The following is a 23,893-nucleotide window of genomic DNA, read 5'->3' as shown; positions in this document are numbered from 1 at the left end:
CTCCCTCTTCCCCTGGCCAGTGTTCAGCCCTAGCAGGGAGCAGAGCAGAGCGGAGCAGCTGTAGTGTGAGCCGTGCTGCAGTCAGACTGGCCTGCTGCCGTCCTGCTTGGCGTTGCTAGGATCTGTACCTAACGGGATCCATCTCTCTCCCCAGAGCTGCTCCTCGCCGACAGCCAGCCAAGCTCCTCCCCCGCCACTCAGGAGCTGATGACACGGCTGGGCTTCTTACTAGGAGAAGGGATCCCTGGCTCAGCGCGCATACCTATGGAGGACAAGAATGAAAAGAAGGTATTTCATTTTCCTCTCCCCCTCCTCCCTCCTCCTCCCCACACGCCCCGACAGCAGCTGTCACTGCGGAGCGCGGCGGCTTACAGCGTTAGGGCGGGAGAGAGGAGAGAGAGAAGGAGAGAGGGACATAGAGAAGAAGGAGAGAGGCAGGGAGGGAGTTGCGAGAGTGTGAAAGAAGAGAGGGGAAAAAAGGCATGCTTGTATATTGCTTGAAAAAAAATCCTGTTTTCGCCAGCTTGCGTTTCTGTGCTCCATTCTGTCTCCTTGGATGAAACCCTCCCTGCTGGGAGCCCTGGGACCTGTCCCGCTCAGGGTGGGAGCGCCGGTACCTGTCCCGCTCAGGGTGGGAGCCCTGGGACCTGTCCCGCTCAGGGTGGGAGCGCCGGTACCTGTCCCACTCAGGGTGGGAGCGCCGGTACCTGTCCCGCTCAGGGTGGGAGCGCCGGTACCTGTCCCGCTCAGGGTGGGAGCCCTGGGACCTGTCCCGCTCAGGGTGGGAGCGCCGGTACCTGTCCCGCTCAGGGTGGGAGCGCCGGTACCTGTCCCGCTCAGGGTGGGAGCGCCGGTACCTGTCCCGCTCAGGGTGGGAGCGCCGGTACCTGTCCCGCTCAGGGTATCTCTTCTCACATGTTCTGGGAAGGAACTGTGTTGGTTGCGGTGTGAAGGTGGGGGTCGGGCGTTTGACCGCAGATCAAGAGGTTGCGGGTTCAAATACCGCTGTCTGCATGTGGCTTTGGATGAAAGCGTGTGCTTGGTAACAAGGTAGGGTGTGCCTGGGTCGTCGTGGAGACCGGAGTGCTGTGGCCGCGTGGGTCGCTTGAGTACGTAACACGAGTCGACGAGCCGAGCTCCAGAAATAGTGTCATGTCAAAGTCTAAGCTTCAAGTGTGTTCGGCTGTGCTAATTAGTCTGGGACTCTCAGTAGAGCAGAACCTGCTTGTCCCTCCCTCCTCTCCACCTCTCCGACACAGCCCTGCAGAGGAACACTGCGTTTCAGACACTCGTTAGAAGTGTTAAAAGTGTCCCGTTAACTGGGATCTCAAAGGATGAGAACAGAAGAGAAACGGTTGTGTTTTGTTGTTGTGTGTGATGAGTTTAGGGCTGTTTTTAAGAGCTCACAAGGGAGAAGGAGGTTGTTGATCATCTGCTAACTATTCTCTCTTTCCTCTGCTGCTGTTTAACGACCCCAGTCCAACATGTTGTCTTTCATTCTGCCCTACAGTAAATGTCATTAAGCTGTTATGTTATCAGGCTGGTATGCAGGTTCTGCTGGTGGAGAAGCTGAGCCTCTCCTCTTCCCCCGGGCTCAGTGCTAACAGACCTGGGTCTTGTTAGCCCACGTTGAGCAGGCTCCCCTGGGGAGAAGCCTGCGGGTGGGGCTGAGGATGAGGAAGTGTTAGCATGTTAGCATGGTGCAGGACGTACTGTACACTCACTGTGCCCAGGATCTGCCCTAGCTAGCATCAGGATAACCTCACCCTGATCTACAAGCTGTACACAGCAGGGGAGGGCACAGAGGGGGCAGACAGTGACTCATGCTCGGGGGTGTAGAGACTGGGTCTGGAGATGTAGAGACTGGGTCTGGAGGTACAGAGACTGGGTTTGGAGGTGCAGAGACTGGGTTTGGAGGTGCAGAGACTGGGTCTGGAGGTGTAGAGACTGGGTCTGGAGGTACAGAGACTGGGTCTGGAGGTACAGAGACTGGGTCTGGAGGTGCAGAGACTGGGTCTGGAGGTGTAGAGACTGGGTCTGGAGGTACAGAGACTGGGTCTGGAGGTGCAGAGACTGGGTCTGGAGGTGCAGAGACTGGGTCTGGAGGTGCAGAGACTGGGTCTGGAGGTGTAGAGACTTGGTCTGGAGGTACAGAGACTGGGTCTGGAGGTACAGATACTGAGTCTGGAGGTACAGAGACTGGGTCTGGTGAAATAGAGTCTGGTTCAACCCAGAGGTTGTAGCCTGGTCCGCTGCAGGTGAGGTGTTCTGGTTCAGCCAGGACTCTGGTGTGGAGTTAGGCTCTGTCTGAAGTGCGGAGTTCGGGTTAGGGTTAGGCTCTGTCTGAGGTGTCCAGGTCACATGGGTTTATCCAAGCTACATGGTTCCTGTTTGGTTTCTTGTAGACATGAGTCTGCTGTTTTGAAAGCCTGGCTTTGTTTACAGAGTGTATGCATGCCTTCAGCTAGTGTATCACGCTCACATGTGAGATGTTAGCTTATCTGCTGAGGCAGTAGGATTGCTTTCACATGATCCAAGTTAGGAATGGTGGAGTTGACAGGATGAATTGGCATACCTAATATATCATAGAACCTCAAAGCAAATCTTTAAACTGTCAGGCTTTTAATTAGATGCAAAATGTGATTTTATGTGATAATTATTTATTTTTATCTAACCTTTCAACTTTTCATCCCTCTCTCCCCTCCCCCCTCCCCTCCCTCACACCCCGTCCCCTCCCTCCCTCCCAGAGCTCTGTAACTAGCCAGGGCATCAGTCCCTGCTCCACCCTGACCAGCAGCACGACCTCCCCCTGTACAGACAGCCCCTGCTCCACCCTGAACAGCAGCGCCGGCCGGCCGCCCCCAGGACGCTCCAGCCCCAGTGGCACCATCACCAGCCCCTGCTCCACCCTCGAGAGCAAGGACAGCGGGATCATAGGTAACACACACACACATTCTCACACACACGCACATGCACACACACACACATTCTCACACACACGCACATGCAGAGAGTGTGTGTCTGTGTGTGTGTGTGCATCAGAGAGTCTGCCATTCAGGATCTGCCTGAATAGTGGACATGGGAAGTATTACTTCTCTTAACTTCTCCTTCATCCATGTAGTGGTGTTACGTTTCTCATTGATTTGGACAGATCTGGGACGAACACAACAACCTTTTATTAGAGTCAGCTAAGTGGGACATCACAGGCACCTATTATGGCTCGCTCATCCACACCCTCAGACTGAACGACTTACCTGGAGGAGAAACAATTGGGGGTGTTCTGTAGAGCTGGTCGTGCCCCGTGGCAGCACCGGCACGGGGCAGATCCAGAGAGCTGCTCGTGTCCCGTGGCACAGCACCGGCAGGGGGAACGACCAGCTCTCTGCTGGTCGTTCTGCCCCACCAGCTCTGCCGGTGCTGCCCCGTGGCAGCACCGGCAGATCCAGAGCCGTTGACGTCATTGATAACCTCATATAGCTATCCTCCAGCGCTGTGCAATACCACAGCTGCTCAATTATTAATGCTGGCTGTGATATTGTATCTTTCATATTGAAGCAGGATGAATAGAGGCTCCTCTCCAGTCACCCCCCTGCCCCCGGCCCCCCCTGCCCCCCAGCATCAGCCCCCGGCCCCCCCTGCCCCCCAGCATCAGCCCCCCAGCAGAGTTGGCCTACTCTAACCTTGGGTGGGACTTGCTTCTCCTACTGCACCGTACCTGTGCCTGCCGCCTTCCTGCCTGCACAGGAAATGCTGTGTTTGGAAGACTCTGTGTTTCTGGTGTTCCGGAACGTCCTGCCTCCCCTGTGACCAGCACTGCAAGGGTAGCATGAGGACATGGGAGGAGAGGGGAGAGAAGGAGGAAAGCAGAGAGAAGAAGAGAGGGGAGGGAAGGTGAGAACCGGAGACGGTAGGACTCTAGGAGAGGAGCTAAGGGGAGGAGAGGAGAGGAGCAGAGAGGACAAGCTATGTAACGAGGACGAGCCTGTGATTAATACCACCAGGCCTTTGAAGTCTTCCGAAGTGGGACTACGCTAGGATCTGCTCAGGAGAAGGCAGTGCTACTTCAAAAGCACATATTAATTTATGTGGTTTGAAACTACTTCTGTGTGGGATGTAGAGGTCTGTGTTGACATGTGAAAACGCCCGGCTGGCAGGCGAGCAAGCCGGGCTGCAGAGAGAGAAGCAAGGCTAGCTTAAGGAGGTCATACAAACAGCTCTGACCTGTCATGTTGAATCATACATAAGGAACTCAAGCCAAGCCAACAAAGTGAAGCTTGGAGAATATTTATGGACCAAAACCTTGCGGAACAGTTGACCCAGAGCTCGGGAGTAACTGATGCTTGTAAGTCCGTACCTGAGTACCATGAATATGGCTTCTTGTTTCAAGCTAGCGATAAGGGTTGTCCAGGTACAGCTTGTGTCCAGTAGGACGGACGTGATGTGTTCCTCTAGGTAGGGATGACGTAACTACGGGTGTGTTATGGAGTCCAGAGGATCCCAGTGGTTCCTGGGTGAAGCAGAGCATGCAGGTCCCAGTCCAGTGGCTGTGAGGGTTAGTCTGCCTGCATGGCAGACAACATCACTGGGATTTGCTTTCATGTAAGCAAAACACCTGTCTAAACTCTACTAATAGAAGTAAGCTTTTCAGCGCCCGTCCATCATTTTCTACTAGTGAGAGGAGGAGGAGGGAGGGAGGGAGTGGTGGAGGACGGAGAGAGAGGAGGAGGAGGGAGGGAGGGAGTGGTGGAGGACGGAGAGAGAGGAGGAGGGAGGGAGTGGCAGAGGACGGAGAGAGAGGAGGAAGAGGAGAGAGCGCAAGAGAGAGGAGGAGGAAGAGTTTGTGCTGTGGTCTAGTTCTAGTCCTGTGAAAATAGATGCAGTGGTGCTCTGTGCAGGAGTATGTTGATAAGGTCAATGAAAAGGAGTGGGAGGGCTAAAGAGTCAGCCAGCGTCCATTAGACTAGCTCCTCTCTGGGTGCAAGGAGGGGGGAACTCTCCTTGAAGAGGAGAGACAGTTCTCCTCCCTGTCTCCTCCCTGAACCGTCAGCAGGGAGGAGAACAGGAGAAGTTTGTTCTTCATAAACCACTTTATGATCTGCACACATACACAGATACACAGGTGAGACTGACCTTCTCATGCACCATCTCTCCCCCTCTCTCCCCCTCTCCTCCCCTTTCCTCCTCTCTCTCTCTCTCTCTCTCTCTCTCTCTCTCTCTCTCTCTCTCTCTCTCTCTCTCTCTCTCTCTCTCTCTCTCTCTCTCTCTCTCTCTCCCTCTCTCTACCCCTCTCTCTACCCCTCTCTCTCTCTCTCTCCACAGCCACCATCACCAGCTCCTCAGAGAATGACGACCGTAGTGGCTCCAGCCTGGAGTGGAGTAAGGAGGGCAGTGTGAGGGGCGGGAGCCACCATGCCCCGGCCCCCAGCGTGCGGCCAGAGACCTGCTCCCCTGTGGCGGAGGAGGAGCCTGGCAGCAGCGAGGCCCCCTCCAGGGGAGAGACACCCAGCACAGGGGCCTCTGCGGCCCCCAGACCCCCAGCACCACCGCCCCCCAGACCCCCAGCACAAGGCCCTGTTCCGTACCCTGCCCACACCACCTCCTCGCTCTTGATGCCTCGGCCCAACTCGGTGGCAGGTAGGAGCTTCTGCTGGCGCTGCTGTGGAGGAGCGGAGGGAATGTTGGGATCTCCAGCGCTGCTCTGGGGAAACAGGGTGGGAGTACAGGGGGTGGAGGGGGTGGATGGATGGGGGTGGAGGGGGAGGGGGGGGGGTGAGAGGGGGGGGGGGTGAGGGGGGGGGTTTGGCCAGGCAGCTGCTGTGTGTTGTGACTGGGCCGTGTCGTGTCAGAGGAGAGGACAGGCAGCTGCCCAGCTGATTCGTTCCGCATTCCTCCAGAAACAGGCTGTTCTGGCTCCGCAGGCTCCGCAGGAGAGCCACACCTCTCATCTTCCTTACTTTCTTACTCTTATACTTTTCTTACTTTCTTTTCTCCCTCTCAACTTTGCGCTCAAGCTAGGCTCTTGCCATCTGTCTCCTGATGCAGTTTCTCCCTCTCTCTCTCCCTCCATCTCTCACTCTCTCTAACTCTCCCACTTTCTCTCCTCTCCCTCCCTCCCTCTCTCTCACCCTCTCTCTACCTCTCCCACCCTCTCCCTCTCTCTCCCTCCCTCTCTCTCCCCCTCTCCTGACCTTGGCCTTGTTTTGAAGTCCCCACGGTCCTGAGCACTCCTTCCTCTTAAGCCGCCCCCCCCCCCCCCCCCGGGGTATAGGACGTGTGCTTTTAGCAGCCTCCTGCTGCAGCCTCCTGCTGCAGCCTCCTTCTCCTCCCCTGGTGTCCTGCAGGAGGAGAGAGAAACTGGCAGGGCGTGCCTTCTCATCCGGGGGACGTTTCACCTGCTCACAGCTGAGCATCCCCAACCTGACTGAGGAGGGCTCTGCTTGTGGATCCAGGACCCTCCTGAGGGGAGGTGCAGCAGGTCTGGTTCCTCCAGGACCCTCCTGAGGGGAGGTGCAGCAGGTCTGGTTCCTCCAGGACCCTCCTGAGGGGAGGTGCAGCAGGTCTGGTTCCTCCAGGACCCTCCTGAGGGGAGGTGCAGCAGGTCTGGTTCCCCCAGGACCCTCCTGAGGGGAGGTGCAGCAGGTCTGGTTCCTCCAGGACCCTCCTGAGGGGAGGTGCAGCAGGTCTGGTTCCCCCAGGACCCTCCTGAGGGGAGGTGCAGCAGGTCTGGTTCCTCCAGGACCCTCCTGAGGGGAGGTGCAGCAGGTCTGGTTCCTCCAGGACCCTCCTGAGGGGAGGTGCAGCAGGTCTGGTTCCTCCAGCCTTCTTACTGTACGAATGTAAACCCATTTCATGAGTCATCAAAATAACTTCAATCTGGATCATTTTCAATCTGAACTAAAACGAGAAAACAATTAAAATGCCTTGATTGTCACGGCATGTTCATCGTAAACCATTCAGAAGATGCATTTCGACATACACCGCCTTCATCAGGAAGTCAAACTATCTTTCACTCCGTTGTGGATGTGTTCTGAAGGTGAGCCCCTCGTTGCTGAACGTGCTGCTGGCCTGCCTGTGTAGTGGAACAGTTGATGAGGCCCGTACAGGAAAACTTGGACCCGGGAGTATTGGATAGCTATTAGTTTGTTGTTCAAACCTGCATACACCATGGAATTCACACACTGTTCAATCACCAGTGCTCGAAACATTAATCTTTACAGCCTGCTGATGAATCTGGACAGCCCTGCTGTTAGAAAAGTGCACACAATGCATTACGCTGACGGTTCACATGGACACCAAGCAGTAAAACCTTCCAGTCGCACAAACAGCCCGTAGCTCAACCGCTGTACCTCGTCCATCCCTGCTGTTCCTGCGGACGAGGGCTGGCTCAAGCTGCATGGATGATGGCCAGTGTGTAAAGCTAACAGCCCTAAAAGTGTCTTGGTCATGTTTTGCCTGTGGAGTTTACCAAGGTGATGTCATCACTGCGGCGTGTGGGGCCTCTGAGAGACACAAGAGTCACACCTCTGATGCCCTGTCCATGTCACTACAGGACACTGTGAGCCCAGCCCTGTCCATGTCACTACAGGACACTGTGAGCCCAGCCCTGTCCATGTCACTACAGGACACTGTGAGCCCAGCCCTGTCCATGTCACTACAGGACACTGTGAGCCCAGCCCTGTCCATGTCACTACAGGACACTGTGAGCCCAGCCCTGTCCATGTCACTACAGGACACTGTGAGCCCAGCCCTGTCCATGGCACTACAGGACACTGTGAGCCCAGCCCTGTCCATGTCACTACAGGACACTGTGAGCCCAGCCCTGTCCATGTCACTACAGGACACTGTGAGCCCAGCCCTGTCCATGTCACTACAGGACACTGTGAGCCCAGCCCTGTCCATGTCACTACAGGACACTGTGAGCCCAGCCCTGTCCATGTCACTACAGGACACTGTGAGCCCAGCCCTGTCCATGTCACTACAGGACACTGTGAGCCCAGCCCTGTCCATGTCACTACAGGACACTGTGAGCCCAGCCCTGTCCATGTCACTACAGGACAGGACACTGTGAGCCCAGCCCTGTCCATGTCACTACAGGACACTGTGAGCCCAGCCCTGTCCATGTCACTACAGGACACTGTGAGCTCAGTCCTGTCCATGTCACTACAGGACACTGTGAGCCCCAGTACTGAGACGTGTCTTGTCAGTACTGAGACGTGTCCTGTCAGTACTGAGACGTGTCCTGGTCAGTACTGAGACGTGTCCTGTCAGTACTGAGACGTGTCCTGTCAGTACTGAGACGTGTCCTGGTCAATACTGAGACGTGTCCTTGTCAATACTGAGACGTGTCCTGTCAGTACTGAGACGTGTCCTGGTCAATACTGAGACGTGTCCTGTCAGTACTGAGACGTGTCCTGGTCAATACTGAGACGTGTCCTGTCAGTACTGAGACGTGTCCTGGTCAGTACTGAGACGTGTCCTGTCAGTACTGAGACGTGTCCTGGTCAGTACTGAGACGTGTCCTGTCAGTACTGAGACGTGTCCTGGTCAGTACTGAGATGTGTCCTGTCAGTACTGAGACGTGTCCTGTCAATACTGAGACGTGTCCTGTCAGTACTGAGACGTGTCCTGGTCAGTACTGAGACGTGTCCTGTCAGTACTGAGATGTGTCCTGTCAATACTGAGACGTGTCCTGTCAGTACTGAGACGTGTCCTGGTCAGTACTGAGACGTGTCCTGTCAGTACTGAGACGTGTCCTGGTCAGTACTGAGATGTGTCCTGTCAGTACTGAGACGTGTCCTGGTCAGTACTGAGATGTGTCCTGTCAATACTGAGACGTGTCCTGTCATGGGGATGATGATGGCTCCCCTGTCACTATGTCATCTGCTGTCCGCTGCTCCTTCCTGTTCCTGTCTGTCGCAGGCCAGACGCCTGGCCATCTGTAGCACCCACAGCGACAGAGGGAGAGAGAGGCATGGTAGACAGAGAGAGGGAGATGGAGAAAGAGAGAGAGGGGGGGGGTGATAAGAGAGAGGGAGAGAGAGAGAGGGGGGTGATAAGAGAGAGGGAGAGAGAGGGGCTAGTGAGAGAAAGTGAGTGTTGGAGAGAGGATGGACTGAATGGAGAGAGAGGAGAGGAGTGGAGTAAGACAACTAGAAGGACAGGAGGACGGAGGGCAGGTTGGCTGACTGATTGATGTCCGAGTGGTGAAAGTCACGCCGCCCTTGCTGGTCCGACTGTCTTCCTGTGTCGAGTGTGATTCTTCTGGGTCAACCTAGTACACCGTGTCTGGGGCTAGCTGGCTAGCTAGCCAACCAGCACAGCCTGACTAGTCAATAATATTAGTGTGCGATACACGATACAACAGTGACTTTAGCTAGTGCTGCTATAGACCGTGGAGGCTGGCCTGTCTCAGGGTGGCGTCGGACAGCGTCCTGAACATTTACCCCAACCATCCACACCATGTAAAACCACCACCATCCCCATTCAGCCCAGCACAGTAAACAACATGCAGGATTACTTGACACACACACACACACACACACACACACACCAGTAACCAGTATAGAACGTCCCCTCACCACAGATTGGCTGGTCCAGGGAGACTGTGCTGGATGACAAGACGTTGACAGGGGATATGTGGTTTCGTTTGCATGGTTTGTGTTTTTCTGATTGACTGTTTTAGCTTGTAAGCTCCCCCTGCCCCGCCCATCCACCCTCCCACCCACCCCGAAATCTGTCTCCAAATCCCTAATAGTATTATATCTCAGAAGAACATGTCTGCAAAGCCGGTTTAGGCCCCATTCTGCAGAGCAATCGTTTTTTCTTCCTTCTCGTTCTTTGATTTCTTTCAGCCGTCCCAGCGCCCTTCTTCGGAGCGCGGCGCTCCTCGTTACGGCGGTGTGACTGGCACACTGCCGCTCCTCTGTGTCACGCAAGCGGGCATCGCGGCTTCTAGAAAAACTCTGACAGCACTGAGAGTGGTTGCTACGACAGCACTGAGAGTGGTTGCTACGACAGCACTGAGAGTGGTTGCTACGGGGAAATGGAAGAGACTTAATTACCAATGACCAAAACGAGCGGACGCCTCCTAATCAGAACACTGCGATGATGTCACGCTGTCACTCGGTTCCCTGCCCTAAGCCGACAGCTGCCTCCCCCACCAACCCACCCACCCAGCCCGCCACCCCCCCCTAGCCTCCCCTCCAGCCTCATCTCCCCCCAGCCCCCCTCCAGCCTCCCCCACGCCCCCCAGCCCCCCTCCAGCCTCCCCCACGCCCCCCAGCCCCCCTCCAGCCTCCCCCACGCCCCCCAGCTCCTCCAGGCAGGTTGGAGGGGAGCACACTGTTTCATTTCTGGAAATGTGGCTTGTTTGTTTAATGCCAGTCCAGACATGAGATCTCTGAGCCCAGTACAGGACCCTTTTCTTCAGATTCTCAGAGGGTAGAAGTCCTGTTTGCTGCTCAGCTTTCCCCTGAACTAAACCCCGGCTGTCCTCACTGTTTAACAAGCCGCTTCCTCAGTGTTGGTGGCCCACACTCATAAAGATGGGAGACATCGTTTGGATGGACGGACGGAAAAGCAAGCAGGAAGGCAGGCAGACAGACAAAGAGAGACAGACAGAAAGAGACAGGCAGACAGACAGACATGGTATATTCTAGTAAAATGGGTCTCTCCCAATACAAACACCCTTCACAGGTGTCTCCGACTTCAAACAAAAATACGTGGATACGGCCCCGGTAATGGATACCAAATATGTAAATGTTATTACTGCATGTAAAGTGGGATCTGCAGAGAGGTGAATACCAAATGAGAGAGGGAGGGGGAGGAGAGGAGCACTGCAGTTAGAAAACACTCCGTACCATCACAGTGTACACACTGGGAACAGGTACACAGTACCCCACATCACAGTGTACACACTGGGAACAGGTACACAGTACCCCACATCGCAGTGTACACACTGGGAACAGGGTACACAGTACCCCACATCGCAGTGTACACACTGGGAACAGGGTACACAGTACCCCACATCGCAGTGTACACACTGGGAACAGGTACACAGTACCCCACATCGCAGTGTACACACTGGGAACAGGGTACACAGTACCCCACATCGCAGTGTACACACTGGGAACAGGGTACACAGTACCCCACATCACAGTGTACACACTGGGAACAGGGTACACAGTACCCCACATCACAGTGTACACACTGGGAACAGGGTACACAGTAGCCCACTGAAACTGTATGTCTTGAATACCAAAAGCAGTTTGGATTCTGCCGACAGCACAATTTGACACACATTTGGTGTGTTGAGGTAGATATCTGTGTGGATTTAAGAAATCTTTTGACGAAAGGTCTGGCTTTGTTACAGAACATAGTTTGTTATGCTGATCTGTTGATCCAAGCTGAACTGTCTGTGAAGAGGCTTAGGTAGTCAAAGGTCATGTTAAAACTGACCTCAGGAATGCTGTGGTTTTGAAGCCCCTGTGGTTTTGAAACCCCTGGTTGAGAGGTGTGTGGTCTGTTCTTCAGGGTTATTGACTGTTCAGAGACCCTTAAAGAAAAACCCAAGGTTACTCTGACTTGTCCGAGACGGCACTGGAATAACTCTGAGGTAAGGCCCCTCTGAGAATAGGTTGTATCTACATCCAGACCCTCGTGCTCTGACATGATCAAGGTCGGTAGACTCAGCATGTTAGACCCTGGGGGAGCAGCCTCAATGTTAGGTTGTCTCATTCACCAGAGCATCTGGAAACATCTCAGAGGTCAAGGTGACCGGAGCCCCCAGCTGTCGTCATTGCCTGAGGTCTCCACCTGGTCCAGATGAGAGCTCTGACACTGGTCACATGATGCCATGCCTCTTTGCTCATTTCAGATCACAGACGTTTGACCTCTGACGTGGCACTGAGGAGATGCAGCACCACAAACACATGAGACACAGGTTCTGTGTTTTGTCTGCTTGGACTCGGCGCGTCCATGAGAGGAGTCTGTTGCAGCATGTTCTGAGGCTGGTGTCTGAGTTCTCTGTGTTATTGACGGCCCTTTCAGGCGACGCTGGTCTTCTCCGCTTATTGACATCCTCCGTTTGCAGTCTGAAAGACAGTGATTGACAGCAGTAGATCTTTTCATGCGACAGGCCTTGAAAAAGGTCACATTGACAGAGGCCAAGTGTCCTTTCTGGCGGTTCACCATTGTTGAAGGTTACAGTTGGAGTGAGATAAAGACCCTTTGCACATGGATCGATCCACACTGATTCCGAAGATCCAATTAGCATTCAGCTGAGCGGCGTTCATCGATGGATCAGAATGGACCGACAGCCAGTCCTGGAGCTTCTAGACCGCTGCCTGTCCACACAGATATCTGCTGGAGCGTGATTGGCAGCTTACACTTCAATCTCGGTTAGCTAGCTCCATACAATCCAATCCATACTTTTGAGATAGAAGTTTGTGTCTGTGTTCCACACAATTGAAAAGGGTAAGATCCTTTTTTTATAAACCCTGGGACTTTTATAAATTATGGACTTCATGTATGAGTGAGTGTAGAGTGTGTTTATACAGTAAGTGGTCTGAATTTTGAGTATGTGTGCACATATGTGTGATCTGTTTGCCTGGTTCCATACCAGACCTGTGTCTGAGCCACTGGAATTCCATTTTACGCTCTCTCAATCCCTACTGGTGTGGACATGGTGGGTGAGAGAGGGATTTGAGCTGTTGTGTGTTTGGTGAACACACTGAGTCATGGGGCAGATGGGGTACCAGGGGGGCAGGGAGAGGGTGTGTGTGTGTGTGTGTGTGTGTCTGTCTGTGTGTGTGTGTGTGTGTGTGTGTGTGTGTGTGTGGGGGGGGGGGGGGGGACTGGCAGGGCTCAGGCTACAGTTAGCAAGCCTACATGTTAAACAATGAATGGTGCATGTTAAACAAGGGGATATGTAGGATTTATGCATATAGATGTTACTGCAGGGTTAGACAAGGGGAGATATTTACATGTATGTATTTAGCAGACGCTTTTATCCAAAGCGACTTCCAAGAGAGAGCTTTACAGATATAAAATGTATGCGTATGTATAGAGATGTTATTGCAGTGTTAGACAAGGGGAGATATAGGCTGCAGGACTCAGAGTTACACCAGGTATTGGCAGGTTGGTGTGCATTGCATGGATAGAGAGAGAGAGAGAGAGAGAGAGAGAGAGAGAGGGAGAGAGAGGGAGAGAGGACTGGTAGAGAGAGAGGGCTAGAGAGAGGTAGAGAGAGAGAGGTAGAGAGAGAGAGGTAGAGAGAGGTAGAGAGAGGTATAGAGAGGTAGACTGGTAGAGAGAGAGAGGGGTAGACTGGTAGAGAGAGAGAGGTAGAGAGAGGTAAAGAAAGGTAGACTGAGAGAGAGAGGTAGAGAGAGGTAGACTGGTAGAGAGAGAGGTAGAGAGAGGTAGACTGGTAGAGAGAGAGAGGTACACACACCCCTCCACACACACACACACCCCTCCACACACATACACACCCCTCCACACACACACGCACTCACATACACACCCCTCCACACACCCACACACACCCGCCCTCCCCCCGCTCTGACACACAAGACACAGAACAGAGGGATTCAGAGGGCAGGCCCGCTCCAGAAAGAAGCCCTATTTTCATCAGAATGCATCCTGACATGTCTGTGGAGCTTCAAAGCTGTTCGAAACCAGACATCAAGCTATCATATTCACACACTACACACTCACTCATCTGTAGAACGAGAGAGAGAGAGAGACAGAGAGTAGATGACATAGGGTGGATGTGAAATAGCAGGGGGGGGGGTAAAGGGGTTGGCACCCCAGGGAAAATTTGGGGTCTGAAAGAAAATATGAAAAACGAGACAAATGACTTGAGAAGTGTTTTTTCCCCTCTATGTAGCTATAGAGAGGTTGTGTTCGGTAACTGTCAGCTTCATCACCATCCCAAATGGAAGAGACGCTAATCAGCCGTGCTTCTGCACCTCACCAACACAACTCTACTGACTCACCCCTCCTGGAAGGGGATACACCTTGTCTGGTACAAAACACAGTAGTGCCAGTGATATCTTTGTGGAATTCCATATTTCCTATTATGTCTGCAGTTGGAGAAGTTGAGAGGGAGAGAGAGAGAGAGAGAGAGAGAGGGGAGGAGAGAGAAAGAGGGAGGAGAGAGATGGAAATTAAGTGAAGGAGAGAGAGAATGACAGGTTGTAACCGTCCTGATATCAGCAGAGGACTGAAGGTGGTGCTTTGCTGTAGAGCTGGACTGCAGCAAAGACTCTCAACTTGACTCTCCTGTCTCCCTCTATCTTGCAGTTTCCCTCTCGTCTTACATCTCTCAACCCTCTCAGTGTGTTTCTTACTTTCCCTCCCTCCCTTGCCTCTGATCACTACCCGCTTCTTTCTTTTCACTCTCTCTCTCTCTCTCTCTCTCTCTCTCTCTCTCTCTCTCTCTCTCTCTCTCTCTCTCTTTCTCTCTCTCTCTTTGTCTCTCTCTCTGTCTCTTTCTCTCTCTGTCTCTCTCTCGTATATCGCTCTCTCGTATATCTCTCTTGCCTCTTTTGCACTCTCCGCACTCTTTCCTCTCTCTCACCTCTCTCTCCTCTCTCTCTCTGTCTATAATCAGACACATTAGAGAGAACCGTGTTTTTTCCCTCTTTCTCTCTTGTTCTCTCTCTTCCTCCTCCCCTCCAGCCCCCCAAATCCATTCTGTATTCCGCCTTTCGTTTTTGTATTTCCTGTGTGTGGCTCATTCAGTCCTTCGCTCGCTTGCCAAGACCCTGTGTGGCTGTGCAGGCAGGGGCGGGGGTGCAGGCGCGCTGGCGCGGTGTTGTGGATGCAGCGTCTCTGAGCCAGAGCGGAGCTGGCGGCGGCTAGCGGCAGAGCAACGCGCCTTCTCACCAGTTGAATGCTGCCAGTGTGCGTGCCTGGATGGGAGCGCTGGTGCAGAACAATCTCTCGGGGTGCCCTGGTGAGCTCCTTCACAGGGACTATTCTCTGGAGCTCTTCAACTAAGGGCCTCCGCCCTGCCTGCCTGCCTGCCTGCCTGTCAGCATGCCTGCCTGTCTGTCTGCATGCCTGTCTGTCTGCATGCCTGCCTGTTGGGGAACCAGAGGTCTCCACCTGTTGTCTAGCCCTGCGTTGCAGTGACTCTGCTGCCTGTCTGTGAGTAGCTGACCAGCCTAGCTGGAGTCTACCGGGTGCTAAAGATGTGGGGCGCGGGGGCCAGTGTTAAGAGGCCGTCTGTTAAACAGAGCGAAGACATTTAAACAGTGTGGCCAGTGCATGTCTAATCAGCTGCATGCCGAATTAAAGTTCAGCTGTGTCCGACTTGGTTGGTGTTTATTCCAAACTCTGAGCCATATTGGTGTTTGATGTGTGTGAAATTGGAAGTGTCTATGAGTTCCGTTTTTTCATTTTTACAAGGAATGTAAAAAGTTATGTTGATGCAGCGAGAGAGGGTGAGGGAGAGGGAGAAGGGGGAGAGAGAGAGAGAGAGAGAGAGAGAGAGAGAGAGAGAAGGGGGAGATAGAGGGGGGGAGAGAGAGAGAGAAGGGGGAGATAGAGGGGGAGAGAGAGAGAGAGCCCTTCAAGTCCAGGCAGATGAAGAGAGGAGAGCTTTGATTCTGCTCTTCCTCTGAGAGGGCTGGTCTCCATGGTGATGGTCTTTTGTTGCTGTGCTCCCCAAGACCTTGTTGCTTGTCTCTGCGTCTCCACGGACACTGTTGTCCACTTAAGCCTGGCGGTTCTGAGGCGACGTACGCAGCTCCCATTGTCCCTGTGAGGGGTCGTCACGGCGATCATACACTTCTTCCTCCTCTCTCAGAGCGGGTATAGTTTGGTAGTAGCAGCAGTAACTCATTACGCTGTAATGTTGCAATTCAGGACCGGGATCGTTTTGTTGGATGTTGTACATGTCGGTTGCCATAGCTACAACCTCCAGCTGGAACGGTGACTGAGATGTACTGGCTGTGTCTGGGATGTTCCCAGGTTGATAGTGTGTGTAGAGTGTCTGGGATGTTCCCAGGTTGATAGTGTGTGTAGAGTGTTTAGGATGTTCCCATGTTGATAGTGTGTGTAGAGTGTCTGGGATGTTCCCAGGTTGATAGTGTGTGTAGAGTGTTTAGGATGTTCCCAGGTTGATAGTGTGTGTAGAGTGTCTGGGATGTTCCCAGGTTGATAGTGTGTGTAGAGTGTCTGGGATGTTCCCAGGTTGATAGTGTGTGTAGAGTGTTTAGGATGTTCCCAGGTTGATAGTGTGTGTAGAGTGTCTGGGATGTTCCCAGGTTGATAGTGTGTGTAGAGTGTCTGGGATGTTCCCAGGTTGATAGTGTGTGTAGAGTGTTTAGGATGTTCCCAGGTTGATAGTGTGTGTAGAGTGTCTGGGATGTTCCCAGGTTGATAGTGTGTGTAATGCGGCCCGGTTCCCCTCGGCTGTCAGATCACATTAGAGACTTTCGGTGGCAGGTTTTTAGGTGGAAGGTTTGTCTGCTGTCTTGCTGCTTGTAAAGTACCTGGACACATCACCTCCTCCACCACATCACCTCCTCCCCCCCCATCCTCCTCCCCCCCATCCTCCTCCCCCTCCTCCTCCACTGGAGGTGCTGACTCAGAAATGTCATGGTGGATTTTGGTCTTTCAGTTATTTTGCTATCACCTCTTTTCTATCACTAAAAGAAGAATATGTCAACAAGCAAGCCGGGGTGCTAAAGTGGGATTTACTTTCTCAGCAAAATGTCCTGATTGGTTTCAGTGAGAGGGGAGTGAGACAGGGTCCACCTTATCATTGGTCACTCCAGACAGAGTAGCAAAATAGTCACACATGCCTGAAGGTAAACATGTTTCCTGTTCTCTCCCACAGCCACCAGCTCCACCAAGCTGGAGGACCTGGGCTATCTGGATGAGCAGCGGAACACTCCCCTAAGAACGTCCATCCGCCTGCCCTGGCACAACACAGGAGGGCGCCCTCCTCAGGACGCCAAAGGTACTGTACCACACAAACACACTGTACCACACACACACACACACTGTACCACATACACACACACAGAAAGTTATTACAAAGTAGCAAAACAGTATTGAGTCGTAGCCCACAAAGCGGAGCTCTTTGCTACAATTGTAACAAAACCATCAGAACGCTGCCCTCAGAACGTTGGTTCGGTGTGTTGTAGTTCTTTCTGGGGAATCATGGTTTTGGTACGTACGCGGTGATAAAACTACATTTTGGTAATGTGTTGTGTAGGTATTCAATTTCAATCTTTATGGTCTTAAAAAGGTCCTAAATTTGATTTACTGAAATCTGCAAGAACCCTGATGTCCTGAAAAAGAGGTCATGCTAATTGGTAGATACACAAGACACCTTGACACAGTATAATAACCGATTAGTCAATAACTTGATTCGTTTTCCATCAAACTCCACCTGGTATTACCTTACTAACAGCAACAACAAAAAAGGATACTTAGATTCACAAGCCTGTTTCTTCTTCCCTGTACAGTATGTCTCGTAAAATGACAGGCTGAAAGGAACCCCTTAGTGTTCATATTTTATAAGCAGATGAATAATGTAGCGCAACATCATTAAATACTTGCAAACTATTTAACCCTCTTTCAGAACCTTTCCTAGGTTCCCTCCAGCTGTCAACATGGAGTTGTTAGGATTATGTAAATAGTTAAGCTCCCATCTCCCCCCAGACTGATCTAAACTCTGGAGTTGCGCAACAGTCAAACAGTGTTTTCTCTGCACGGCTCCCAAAGGGAAGCGATAGAGCTCAGTGATCCAACGGGACGTGAATCAGAGTACATGTTGAAACCTGCTGGTGCTGGTGGTGGTCAGTCTGACTGGAGCAGGAGAGCTGTGTAGGAAATGCCTGCTGTAGATAATCTACTGTGTAGGAAAGGCCTGCTGTAGGTAATCTACTGTGTAGGAAAAGCCTGCTGTAGATAATCTACTGTGTAGGAAAGGCCTACTGTAGATAATCTACTGTGTAGGAAAGGCCTACTGTAGATAATCTACTGTGTAGGAAATGCCTGCTGTAGGTAATCTACTGTGTAGGAAAAGCCTGCTGTAGATAATCTACTGTGTAGGAAAGGCCTACTGTAGATAATCTACTGTGTAGGAAAGGCCTGCTGTAGATAATCTACTGTGTAGGAAAGGCCTGCTGTAGGTAATCTCCTGTGTAGGAAAGGCCTGCTGTAGATAATTTACTGTGTAGGAAAGGCCTGCTGTAGGTAATCTACTGTGTAGGAAAGGCCTGCTGTAGATAATCTACTGTGTAGGAAAGGCCTGCTGTAGATAATCTACTGTGTAGGAAAGGCCTGCTGTAGGTAATCTACTGTGTAGGAAAAGCCTGCTGTAGATAATCTACTGTGTAGGAAAGGCCTACTGTAGATAATCTACTGTGTAGGAAAGGCCTGCTGTAGATAATCTACTGTGTAGGAAAGGCCTGCTGTAGGTAATCTACTGTGTAGGAAAAGCCTGCTGTAGATAATCTACTGTGTAGGAAAGGCCTACTGTAGATAATCTACTGTGTAGGAAAGGCCTACTGTAGATAATCTACTGTGTAGGAAATGCCTGCTGTAGGTAATCTACTGTGTAGGAAAAGCCTGCTGTAGATAATCTACTGTGTAGGAAAGGCCTACTGTAGATAATCTACTGTGTAGGAAAGGCCTGCTGTAGATAATCTACTGTGTAGGAAAGGCCTGCTGTAGGTAATCTCCTGTGTAGGAAAGGCCTGCTGTAGATAATTTACTGTGTAGGAAAGGCCTGCTGTAGGTAATCTACTGTGTAGGAAAGGCCTGCTGTAGATAATCTACTGTGTAGGAAAGGCCTGCTGTAGATAATCTACTGTGTAGGAAAGGCCTGCTGTAGGTAATCTACTGTGTAGGAAAAGCCTGCTGTAGATAATCTACTGTGTAGGAAAGGCCTACTGTAGATAATCTACTGTGTAGGAAAGGCCTGCTGTAGATAATCTACTGTGTAGGAAAGGCCTGCTGTAGGTAATCTACTGTGTAGGAAAAGCCTGCTGTAGATAATCTACTGTGTAGGAAAGGCCTACTGTAGATAATCTACTGTGTAGGAAAGGCCTACTGTAGATAATCTACTGTGTAGGAAATGCCTGCTGTAGGTAATCTACTGTGTAGGAAAAGCCTGCTGTAGATAATCTACTGTGTAGGAAAGGCCTACTGTAGATAATCTACTGTGTAGGAAAGGCCTGCTGTAGATAATCTACTGTGTAGGAAAGGCCTGCTGTAGGTAATCTACTGTGTAGGAAAGGCCTGCTGTAGATAATTTACTGTGTAGGAAAGGCCTGCTGTAGGTAATCTACTGTGTAGGAAAGGCCTGCTGTAGATAATCTACTGTGTAGGAAAGGCCTGCTGTAGATAATCTACTGTGTAGGAAAGGCCTGCTGTAGGTAATCTACTGTGTAGGAAAAGCCTGCTGTAGATAATCTACTGTGTAGGAAAGGCCTACTGTAGATAATCTACTGTGTAGGAAAGGCCTGCTGTAGATAATCTACTGTGTAGGAAAGGCCTGCTGTAGGTAATCTACTGTGTAGGAAAGGCCTGCTGTAGATAATCTACTGTGTAGGAAAGGCCTGCTGTAGATAATCTACTGTGTAGGAAAGGCCTGCTGTAGGTAATCTACTGTGTAGGAAAAGCCTGCTGTAGATAATCTACTGTGTAGGAAAGGCCTACTGTAGATAATCTACTGTGTAGGAAAGGCCTGCTGTAGATAATCTACTGTGTAGGAAAGGCCTGCTGTAGGTAATCTACTGTGTAGGAAAGGCCTGCTGTAGATAATCTACTGTGTAGGAAAGGCCTGCTGTAGATAATCTACTGTGTAGGAAAGGCCTGCTGTAGGTAATCTACTGTGTAGGAAAAGCCTGCTGTAGATAATCTACTGTGTAGGAAAGGCCTACTGTAGATAATCTACTGTGTAGGAAAGGCCTACTGTAGATAATCTACTGTGTAGGAAATGCCTGCTGTAGGTAATCTACTGTGTAGGAAAAGCCTGCTGTAGATAATCTACTGTGTAGGAAAGGCCTACTGTAGATAATCTACTGTGTAGGAAAGGCCTGCTGTAGATAATCTACTGTGTAGGAAAGGCCTGCTGTAGGTAATCTACTGTGTAGGAAAGGCCTGCTGTAGATAATTTACTGTGTAGGAAAGGCCTGCTGTAGGTAATCTACTGTGTAGGAAAGGCCTGCTGTAGATAATCTACTGTGTAGGAAAGGCCTGCTGTAGATAATCTACTGTGTAGGAAAGGCCTGCTGTAGGTAATCTACTGTGTAGGAAAAGCCTGCTGTAGATAATCTACTGTGTAGGAAAGGCCTACTGTAGATAATCTACTGTGTAGGAAAGGCCTGCTGTAGATAATCTACTGTGTAGGAAAGGCCTGCTGTAGGTAATCTACTGTGTAGGAAAGGCCTGCTGTAGATAATCTACTGTGTAGGAAAGGCCTGCTGTAGATAATCTACTGTGTAGGAAAGGCCTGCTGTAGGTAATCTACTGTGTAGGAAAAGCCTGCTGTAGATAATCTACTGTGTAGGAAAGGCCTACTGTAGATAATCTACTGTGTAGGAAAGGCCTGCTGTAGATAATCTACTGTGTAGGAAAGGCCTGCTGTAGGTAATCTACTGTGTAGGAAAGGCCTGCTGTAGATAATCTACTGTGTAGGAAAGGCCTGCTGTAGATAATCTACTGTGTAGGAAAGGCCTGCTGTAGGTAATCTACTGTGTAGGAAAGGCCTGCTGTAGATAATTTACTGTGTAGGAAAGGCCTGCTGTAGGTAATCTACTGTGTAGGAAAGGCCTGCTGTAGATAATCTACTGTGTAGGAAAGGCCTTCTGTAGATAATCTTCTGTGTAGGAAAGGCCTGCTGTAGATAATTTACTGTGTAGGAAAGGCCTGCTGTTGGTAATCTACTGTCTAGGAAAGACCTGCTGTAGATAATCTACTGTGTAGGAAAGGCCTGCTGTAGATAATATACTGTGTAGGAAAGGCCTGCTGTAGGTAATCTACTGTGTAGGAAAGGCCTGCTGTAGATAATCTACTGTGTAGGAAAGGCCTGCTGTAGATAATCTACTGTGTAGGAAAGGCCTGCTGTAGATAATCTACTGTGTAGGAAAGGCCTGCTGTAGATAATCTACTGTGTAGGAAAGGCCTGCTGTAGGTAATCTACTGTGTAGGAAAGGCCTGCTGTAGATAATCTACTGTGTAGGAAAGGCCTGCTGTAGATAATCTACTGTGTAGGAAAGGCCTGCTGTAGGTAATCTACTGTGTAGGAAAGGCCTGCTGTAGATAATCTACTGTGTAGGAAAGGCCTGCTGTAGATAATCTACTGTGTAGGAAAGGCCTGCTGTAGGTAATCTACTGTGTAGGAAAGGCCTGCTGTAGATAATTTACTGTGTAGGAAAGGCCTGCTGTAGGTAATCTACATGTAGGAAAGGCCTGCTGTAGATAATCTACTGTGTAGGAAAGGCCTTCTGTAGATAATCTACTGTGTAGGAAAGGCCTGCTGTAGATAATTTACTGTGTAGGAAAGGCCTGCTGTTGGTAATCTACTGTCTAGGAAAGACCTGCTGTAGATAATCTACTGTGTAGGAAAGGCCTGCTGTAGATAATATACTGTGTAGGAAAGGCCTGCTGTAGGTAATCTACTGTGTAGGAAAGGCCTGCTGTAGATAATCTACTGTGTAGGAAAGGCCTGCTGTAGATAATCTACTGTGTAGGAAAGGCCTGCTGTAGATAATCTACTGTGTAGGAAAGGCCTGCTGTAGATAATCTACTGTGTAGGAAAGGCCTGCTGTAGGTAATCTACTGTGTAGGAAAGGCCTGCTGTAGATAATCTACTGTGTAGGAAAGGCCTGCTGTAGATAATCTACTGTGTAGGAAAGGCCTGCTGTAGATAATCTACTGTGTAGGAAAGGCCTGCTGTAGATAATCTACTGTGTAGGAAAGGCCTGCTGTAGATAATCTACTGTGTAGGAAAGGCCTGCTGTAGATAATCTACTGTGTAGGAAAGGCCTGCTGTAGATAATCTACTGTGTAGGAAAGGCCTGCTGTAGATAATCTACTGTGTAGGAAAGGCCTGCTGTAGTTAATCTACTGTGGAGTCCACCAGTCAGCGGTCAGGCTGCAACAGTGAGGAGAGGATGAGAGGGGTAGTGTAGCAGTAACATCAGGCCCCCACTACCTCCCACTGCCACTCTCTCAACCCACACTTGCCGGGAGTAGAGAGGGAGAGACAGAGAGAGAGAGTTAAAGACAGACAGAGAGAGAGGAGAGAAAGAGGCAAGGATAGATAGTGAGAAAGAGATGAGTAGAAGAGAGATGGACAGAGATGGAGACCCAGATAGAAACTGGCTTGCAGAAAGTTACCTGAAGATGAAGGGTGTTACCCAAGATGAACTACCTGGTCATAGAGAATTCAAAAGAGCCTTCCCTCACTCGTCTCAGATCCTTCAGAAGTGAGATATTATGAAACAGGTGACGACGGCTTCCGCTATCTTAATCTTGTAGACCAATCTTCTGGATCTGAGGCCCTGGCTGGATTGCTTTCTGATTGATCTCTGCATGCGTTTGATCTGCCAAGGGCGTCAGTATTGCAATGCAGAGAAATGTGAACGTTGTATATTCATTGCATCAGTCAGTGTGAGCTTCCAGGGAGAAACAGAGGTGTGGTCTTGTAGGTAAACAGAACAGTGTCCTGTGTGCCCAGGCTGCAGTGTCCTGTGTGCCCAGGCTGCAGTGTTCTGTGTGCCCAGGCTGCAGTGTCCTGTGTGCCCAGGCTGCAGTGTCCTGTGTGCCCAGGCTGCAGTGTCCTGTGTGCCCAGGCTGCAGTGTCCTGTGTGCCCAGGCTGCAGTGTTCTGTGTGCCCAGGCTGCAGTGTCCTGTGTGCCCAGGCTGCAGTGTCCTGTGTGCCCAGGCTGCAGTGTTCTGTGTGCCCAGGCTGCAGTGTCCTGTGTGCCCAGGCTGCAGTGTCCTGTGTGCCCAGGCTGCAGTGTCCTGTGTGCCCAGGCTGCAGTGTCCTGTGTGCCCAGGCTGCAGTGTCCTGTGTGCCCAGGCTGCAGTGTCCTGTGTGCCCAGGCTGCAGTGTCCTGTGTGCCCAGGCTGCAGTGTTCTGTGTGCCCAGGCTGCAGTGTCCTGTGTGCCCAGGCTGCAGTGTCCTGTGTGCCCAGGCTGCAGTGTTCTGTGTTCCCAGGCTGCAGTGTCCTGTGTGCCCAGGCTGCAGTGTCCTGTGTGCCCAGGCTGCAGTGTTCTGTGTGCCCAGGCTGCAGTGTCCTGTGTGCCCAGGCTGCAGTGTCCTGTGTGCCCAGGCTGCAGTGTCCTGTGTGCCCAGGCTGCAGTGTCCTGTGTGCCCAGGCTGCAGTGTCCTGTGTGCCCAGGCTGCAGTGTTCTGTGTGCCCAGGCTGCAGTGTCCTGTGTGCCCAGGCTGCAGTGTCCTGTGTGCCCAGGCTGCAGTGTCCTGTGTGCCCAGGCTGCAGTGTCCTGTGTGCCCAGGCTGCAGTGTCCTGTGTGCCCAGGCTGCAGTGTCCTGTGTGCCCAGGCTGCAGTGTCCTGTGTGCCCAGGCTGCAGTGTTCTGTGTGCCCAGGCTGCAGTGTCCTGTGTGCCCAGGCTGCAGTGTCCTGTGTGCCCAGGCTGCAATGTCCTGTGTGCCCAGGCTGCAGTGTCCTGTGTGCCCAGCCCAGGCTGCAGCTCTGCAGCCCAGGCTGCAGTGTCCTGTGTGCCCAGCCCAGGCTGCAGCTCTGCAGCCCAGGCTGCAGTGTCCTGTGTGCCCAGCACAGGCTGCAGCTCTGCAGCCCAGCCTGCAGTGTTCTGTGTGCCCAGCCCAGGCTGCAACTCTGCAGCCCAGGCTGCAGCTCTGCAGCCTCCGTCCACCCCCCCCATACACTGATTTGG

General features: G+C 51.7%; 1 protein-coding gene across 5 annotated transcripts in view; it reads left to right on the top strand.

Annotated features, from left to right (window-relative positions):
- The window catches only part of tanc1b (tetratricopeptide repeat, ankyrin repeat and coiled-coil containing 1b), a 158,577-nt gene that overhangs the window by 86,244 nt on the left and 48,440 nt on the right, over positions 1-23,893 (top strand). For 4 of the 5 annotated variants that reach the window (XR_009929806.1, XM_062457986.1, XM_062457985.1 and 1 more), the window contains exons 5-8: positions 155-288; positions 2,748-2,937; positions 5,320-5,634; positions 16,853-16,975. Coding sequence is in view for 4 of the 5 variants with exons in the window: in XM_062457986.1 (XP_062313970.1) it covers positions 155-288; positions 2,748-2,937; positions 5,320-5,634; positions 16,853-16,975 (762 nt within the window). In the remaining variant the exon portion in view is untranslated. Of the gene's footprint in view, positions 1-154; positions 289-2,747; positions 2,938-5,319; positions 5,635-14,736; positions 14,963-16,852; positions 16,976-23,893 lie in introns of those variants that run through there. The other variant, XM_062457988.1, reaches the window with a different exon arrangement.

This window comes from Osmerus eperlanus, chromosome 3 (assembly GCF_963692335.1).
Source record: "Osmerus eperlanus chromosome 3, fOsmEpe2.1, whole genome shotgun sequence".
Classification (NCBI taxonomy): Eukaryota; Metazoa; Chordata; class Actinopteri; order Osmeriformes; family Osmeridae; genus Osmerus; species Osmerus eperlanus.
Note: the sequence above shows the minus strand (reverse complement) of the source record. Positions and strands in the feature narration are given on the sequence as shown.